Source organism: Cyprinodon variegatus, unplaced genomic scaffold (assembly GCF_000732505.1).
Source record: "Cyprinodon variegatus isolate N-32 unplaced genomic scaffold, C_variegatus-1.0 Scaffold2384, whole genome shotgun sequence".
In the NCBI taxonomy this organism is placed as follows: Eukaryota; Metazoa; Chordata; class Actinopteri; order Cyprinodontiformes; family Cyprinodontidae; genus Cyprinodon; species Cyprinodon variegatus.
Genome location: NW_015152837.1, coordinates 23,160 through 30,591, shown reverse-complemented (window position 1 = coordinate 30,591; position 7,432 = coordinate 23,160). Strand labels below are relative to the sequence as shown.

The 7,432-nt window shown below is 36.1% G+C and overlaps 1 protein-coding gene across 1 annotated transcript; it reads left to right on the top strand.

Annotated features, from left to right (window-relative positions):
- Positions 1–900: 900 nt before the first annotated feature.
- LOC107080829 lies at positions 901–7,184 on the top strand. The gene is made up of 3 exons (XM_015369032.1): positions 901–1,489; positions 3,508–3,572; positions 3,668–7,184. The coding sequence occupies exon 3, from the start codon at positions 3,713–3,715 to the stop codon at positions 5,816–5,818; it is 2,106 nt and encodes a 701-aa protein (XP_015224518.1). The 5' UTR covers positions 901–1,489; positions 3,508–3,572; positions 3,668–3,712; the 3' UTR covers positions 5,819–7,184.
- The last annotated feature ends 248 nt before the right edge of the window (positions 7,185–7,432 follow it).

Genomic DNA, 7,432 nt, shown 5'->3' with positions numbered 1-7,432 from the left:
GCTTAACTAGTTAATTCATGTTAGCTTGGGATGTGGGTGTTTCACAGTATAAATAGGGAGGTCTTAGGTAGCTCATTATGCACGTGGGCGGTTCCTAGGTTATTTACCAGTTCTCAGTTCTTAGTTCTCAGTTTTCAGGCAAAGTCTCAGTCAGTCAATCAAAGAACAGGTGCAGGAATCAGAGCCATAGCAGAATCCTGTGAAGCCTATAAGCTGTTTTGTCTGAACGGAGAATAAAACAAGCAAAGAACTGGGTTTTGATCCTTTTTTGATCTTTTTGGACTGCATGAGCCAGAATCCACGGTGCATCAGGTGTGTTTTCAGTTAAGTTCACCTTTTACTTTGATCACCTTTACGTTTTAAGCTCTTTGATATTTTAGTTTTGTACAAACAGTGTCTACACTGTTATAGGAATATGTACTTAAGGCTTTTAAGGTCGCTGGAATTAAACCTTTGCTTAAGGAACCGTCTCTTGACCCAGATGACTTGGTCAATTATAGACCTATATCCAATCTTCCTTTCTGATCTAAAAAGCTCTAACAATTTGATTGAGGTATGATTTACCAAAATCAACCAATCCTTTGCAGAGTTATGGCCCTGCATAACCACACACAGTCAGGTACTGTGAAACTGTGAGGACGCAGATATGTGTGTTTAGTGGGTCTGCTTAGGTTGAATTTAAAAATAGTTGCCCAAAACTTTCAGATTCAACCCTTGAAAAATATATGTTTCTAAGAAAATGTAGATGTCACAGACTGTGCCAAATTTTTTTTTTTACAAAAAGTTCATTAGACGTTTCTAAAGAGGCCATATTTCAGAATCAGAAATACTTTAATGATCCCAGAAGGAAATTTTATCAAGAGTAATTTCCCTCTGGGATTATTAAAGTATTTCTGATTCTGTAATATGTGAGACAACAGGTGATCAGGTGAGTTTGTTGAATATTTGGACTTGATTTCAGTTCATTTTAAGTAAAAGATGTTATACAAAAATTACCGTTCTTTAGATCTGATCCAGGTTTGTGGTACAATCAATCAATCATCCTAAAATCTGCATCACTTTGTTAAAACTTTAAAGGAAAATACTCCAATGACTCCAAAGCAGCAGAAGTTATGATGTAATAAAGAACATAGTATAAATTATAAATCCTTCATTTCTTTTTCACTCTTTTCCAGTTATATTTAAATTACATTATTATATTTCCAGTTATATTCATTATTGAAGTTATTTAGTATTTGGGAGGTAATTTATCCTCTTTTTCCCTCTGAGCGACATACTGAGGTTTCTCTTTGACTTTTTACAAAGAAATGATCTGGTGCTTTTTTCTTTTTTAATTAAGACATTTAAGCCAAACTCAAGGTCTGATAATTGTATGCTTGTGATTAGGATTTGTTCTATCAAATGTCTTTTTTTACTCATTTTCAGGTTTTTGTGTTTAAGACATCAATATCAAGTTCTTCCAGCCCCACCCTTGGAAATCCACACTCAGGTAATCCAGACCCAACCTGTTTGTCTGTATGCTTAAAATGCATCACGAAGGCAAGTCAAATTTATTTGCATAGAGCCGATGTAAAGACTCCTCGCTTCATCCACTATGACTTTCTGTCTCCAAGGTAAAGTGGGAGTGGTAGGTTGGTGCTGACTGGGATGACCTGGATCCCTGCTTAGCAAAGCCTCTCTGCTCAGATATTTGCCTTGACTTAGTTTAGGTTTGTTTGAATTTGTTTACGTTTTCCAAACACAAATGAGCCAGGTGTCTTTGCTTAGCAAGACAAGATGACTGATCTCATGAACAGTTTCCATTCATGTACCAAGCTCTAAATTCATTGTGATAATACAGGGTATTATAGAACAATCCATCAATGTCTTTTGAAAAAATATTCGATGAGGAACAGAAATTGTCGGATAAAGCAACGGGGTACAGATGATGTTACAAAATAAAATCAAGGAAATAAACCCAGATGACCACCTTATAAATACCATCACCACGTCTGATTTTTTTCCCCAGTTGAAAATAGACTAAAAGAAAAACACTTTGTCCTGTTCAGAACCATGGACAGTGCCATGAACTGCGTTAAACAGCAGACTGCAGCACAGCCAGTGATTGGCCATTTCAGCACCATGGCCAGAGCCACTTAATAAGCCAAAATTGCCCTAAAAACTTGTTCAAATAAAGGTTAAAATTAAGATATGAAATTAACCAGCGGGATGGTAAATGAAGAAAAATGACACTCAGGATGATGGATGCCACATGGTCTAGCCATAGTCTGCAAAATCATGTCAACATGATCAATTCAGACGAGTGTACAAGCATTGTGGGGTCTGTTGATCCGCCGCCCGTGCACTTCAGTCATTATTTTCTCTCAAATGCATATATATGCAAATGGAGACAGAGGAGAGATTGCCAGGCAGTGTAATGCGAGGCAGACGAATCAGGTGGTTGACATGCAAGTCAAAGGTTGATGCGCATCGAGTTGGAAAATGGAACTTTAGCTGCTGGACACGCCACATCAACCAATGAGAGAAGCTGATCTGGGAGCTGGGAGGTGAGACAGAAACAGCACTGCTGATGCAGAGCGCTATGATCACTCCTCTGAAACAGTTTATTAACGCCTTAATTAACTTAAAATGCCAAAATTTGTCAGCATAACATCTTGCTTTTATCATTCTGCTGCCTGCCGACACGACACCTAGCGTAAGTGTCTTTGCATTTCAACAAATGCTTAATTAATTTATTTTTTATTATTCTTTTGGGTTTTTTTTTTCTGGAACCACCTTGATGACACTGTTAGTGAATCAGGCAAGAAAATGAAAAAAGTTATTTTAGGGACTAACCAGACAACAAGAACAGTTTTTTTTAGGATTATATTTCCAGTTGTCTTTTATTTCTTTGTCTGAATTTTCCTTCATCAAAAGAATAAATATGGTCTTAAATGACAAACAATAATATCCAGACAAATTTAATGGTGGAATCTCAATTTTTTTGCTAAAAGCTTATTAAATTCCATTTTAATTTTTATATTGTGACTGTCTAATATTAAATGTCTATTTTGCAGTGTTATTTTCATGGCAGCCACCACGGCCTCGAGGTTTACAATTAATGGGGCTTTCTGATTTAAAAAAAGTTAATAAGCAGATAATTTCATGCTTTATTTTTTATATTTCTCAATATTTTTCAATACTTTTTCACTATTTTTTTTAGGTCCCCTTTTCTCATTTTACATTTACTCAGGCAGATTTATTCAGAGCATTTGGTTATTAATAAATTACTTTAAATTAGATTATTCCTCACTTGTGACCAGGAACTTTGGTGTTCAATTTGACAATTTAAACCACTCCTGATTTAAGAGAAAATGGTATCATAACATATTTTATTTACGCTACATTATCAATCCTCTCATTCACCTACTGGAGAACCAGTCTAAGATAATCCAGATCCAACCTGTTTGCTGTAACTCTGAGTTATAAATTAAACATAAAAATGACAATGGTTCTTTGTGATTTCAGAGTCTTTGACCAACACCACAGAGGAATCTTGAAGCTGAAAGATTTTTAAATCCTCCATCCTGAAGGTGAGAAGCTGAGAATCAAGTTTGATCTGCATCAGAAACTGCAGCATCTCCCTGTTAACTTCTGACTATAAACTTTTTATTCTTTGTCTTTTAAGGCTTCCAGTAGATTACACTACCTGAGGACACCTTCAGTCATTACCATGGCAACTTCATTACAAACAACAAGTGAAAGGTTATCAGTAGCTCTTTTAAACATAAATGGTCTGAGGCATAAAATGGATTATATTCGACACATAATATCCCGGGATAAGGTCCATGTTTTTGCTCTGTGTGAAACTAAATTAGACGCTTCAGTTGAAGACAGAAAAGTTGGTATTCCAGGTTTCAGGTTGTGGAGGAGGGACAGGAAAGAGAAAAAAGGAGGGGGGGTTGCTCTCTATGTTAAGAATGATATTGAAGCTAAAGAAAGGACCGACCTGATGAGGACTACAGCAGAGATCATTTGGGTTGAGTTGGACATTACTGGCAGCAGACCAGTTCTACTGGGATGTTTTTACAGACCACCAAATAGTGATAGAGAATATTTGGATAAACTGTATGAAAATATGACTTTAATGTTAAAAGAGAAGGAGGAGAAAGACATTTTTGTCATGGGAGACTTTAACATTGACTGGAGCAAAGATTCTCTGCTGAATTATATTGCTTTGAAAGTTTCATTTCATTGGGGGTTTCAGCAGATCGTAGAAGATCCCACCAGGGTGACCGATACATCAGCAACGTGCATTGATCACATTTATACGAATGTTCCAGATCTTTGCTCAGAACCTGAATCGAGCGAAACTCGTTTCAGTGACCATAACCTCATTACTGTCACTGTCAATAAGGATATTCCTAAGGGGGTTGGATGGTTGAACCAAGACTTCATTCCAGAGACATTTCAGACTGATATTAAAAGTGTTGATTGGAAGGATGTCTATGAGGAGTTTGATCTTGAGAAAGCTCTGACCATGTTTACTAAGAAGTTTCTCACAATAGCCACTAAAAAAATTTATAAAACTTTAATATCTGAAAGAGATAAAGCAGAAGGAGAGTTATGTGAATATGTGAAAAAACAAGTTTTAAAGGTTTTTAACAAAAAGACGAAAGAAACATTCCAGCAAACACTCGAAGAAGCTAAAAATGATCCTAATAAGCTTTTGAAAGTACTTAGAGAGTTTTTGGGAGAGAGTTTGCCTTCATATGTGATCAACATTACAGAAGAAGGAGCTGTGACCTCTAAGGTAGAACATCTGGATCAGCTCTGTCAAACCTACACTGGAACCAAAGACTTAGAGTCCATCTTTGAAGGTTCCAGAGAAGATGAGAGATCAGGTTTATTTAGCTTTAAAGAGATTGATGCTGAAACAGTGAAGAGATTATTGAAGCATCTCTGTGATCATGTGACTCATGGAATCTATGAAACTGAAGCTAAGCTGCTGAAATGTTCAGCTGATGACATCTTTGTTCCCATCTGTCACATCCTGAACAGATGCATCAAGAGTGAAAAGATTCCTTTTGAGATGAAAGAGTTTATGAGAATCCCATCTTCCCTGAATAACATGACTCAGCTCAGAGATGTTAATAGTCTCCACATTATGTTAGGTTGGATCCTTGATACCGTTCTGTTTTTACAGGCCAAGCAGCATTTTATTGATGAGAGCCTGATCCCTTCAGCAACAGTTCAGGATGAAATTAATCAAATAGAAACTGCTTGGCTGAAAGCAACAGCAGAAAGGAAAATAGTTCAAGCTGTGTTCTTGGATTTCAGTTTTTCCTTTTACACCATCAGATATGATCTTCTAATTGAAAAACCATTTTGTCCTAGTTTCTCATTTTCAGCTCGTTCTCTGATAAAAAGCTTTCTTTCCATTGGTCAAGGTCCTTGCGGTCTTCCTCGAGGAAGCCTCCTCTCTCAACTGCTCTTCACCGTCTTTATCAAGAGTCTCTTAGGCACACCCTCTGCTGTTATCTGTGATGGTTGTGTCATGGTTTACTGTGAAGGAAGAAACTCTCAGGAGTTAAAGATAATTTTAGATAGAAAAATAAAATCAGTAAATGATCGAGCTGAGAGATTCAATATTTCATTTGCAGAAACCAGACCAGAACCATTCAAAACCAGGGATAAAGACATTTTTGACATTCTTCAATCTCTGTATCAGAGCCATAAAGATCAGTTAAACTGGATCAGAGCTTTGGGGATCATAATGCAGAACCATTGTGATTTGAACAGTGATCAGATCTTAGAAAAACTAGAGGAATTTTGGTAAGAGACTTCTTGAAGCCGTTTCTGCTAAGAAGAGTGGAATCAATTTTCTGCGGCTGTCTAGACCAGAACTCAGAGCTTAGAGATGTCAGAAAGTTTGTTGGATAGTAAGTAGTTAGATAAGTAAGACAGTAAGTCAGTCAGTCAGACATTGAGTTTGAATAAGCCCTTTATAGCCCCTTCTGGGAAATCTACTAGCATTTATACACCACACTCAGTGGTGCCCAGGGAGAACCCTGCGGTTCAGGATCTAACTCAGCTTAACAATCTGAACCTCCCCAGGACGCTAAAACTCTCCAACCATTAGGTAACTGCTGTGTCACAATGCATCTGCAAATTAAGGCTTAAATCAGTTGCAACCAGACTTTGGTTCAGTTTTTCTGAAAGTATTCTAACACCTAAATAGAGACTTTATTAGCTCGCTCTACAGCAGTTCTTGAACCTGTTCATCTGATTTAAAGGATTATATGACATCCTCAGCCGCCATCATGTGCTGGAGAAACATTGATAATTGTTTTATATCAGTTGGATGTGTCGAAATGAGGACAAATCTAAGGTACAGAAGGCAGTAGTACTTGGGGTTTGGGATTGAGAACCACTGCTCTATAGCAGCTCTAGTTGGAGCTCTGTTGTTTTTAATCCCTTGGATAACTTTCCTCCTGGATGAATTCAAAGTCAGAGAAAGAAATTATTAGTTACATCATGATTCCTAGCAAATAAATCTGGAGTTCCTGCTTTAACTTTTATTTATTCAGTTTTGTACTCAGTTCTGTCCAAACAGGCAGCTACAGCTCCTGCTGCAGCTTCATCTTCCTCCACCTCTCTTCTCCTTTAGCTCCTGCCTCCTTGCTCCTTTACAAGGACATGCCGTCTCTCATACACATTAATTACAAGCACTTGACTTTAGTCTGTATCGCTGTTTTCATAAAATTTGCATGTGAATTCTGAGTATTCTATTGAATTACAAAAACATGTGAATTACCCTGTATCAGCAATGAAAAACAGAAAACATCTTAGTGAGCATAAAAACCTTTCATGCTAAATGTAATAAATTGATTTTAATTTTATGTTTTCCATCTATCATTGATGGAAACACAATTTGTTATCAAAGAGAGTCTGTGGGATTTCTGATTAAAGAATGCAAATAAGTCTTTTCCTTAAACCTAAAGAACATTTATTTCCATAAAGCAGAAGATATTAAACTTATTGTTTACTTTGTTTCCTTCGTCAGTAATATCATTATGCATAAGCTCATTTTAGCTCCTGAATCCTTTTATGAAGATAAATAATTTTCTTGTTTTATATTTAACAAATATTTGTGAATATTAATGTCAATAATAATTAAACACAGTAAAATGTTTCATATTAATTATTTGTAGTTGCATTTCTTTACTAGATTTGATGTCATAATGCTGAAAAAATTGCCTTTAAATATCCCTTTTTTATGTATCTGATCTGTTTCCTAATGTATGTAAACAAGACGGATTTTGTTGTAAATCTATTTTCTGATCACAGTTTATGTTTAATCTAGATTGTAATAAAAATATATCATCCTTGAAACTGTTTATCTATACATTTTGTAAGAAAATATGTTTATCTGAAATTACTTTTGAGTTGA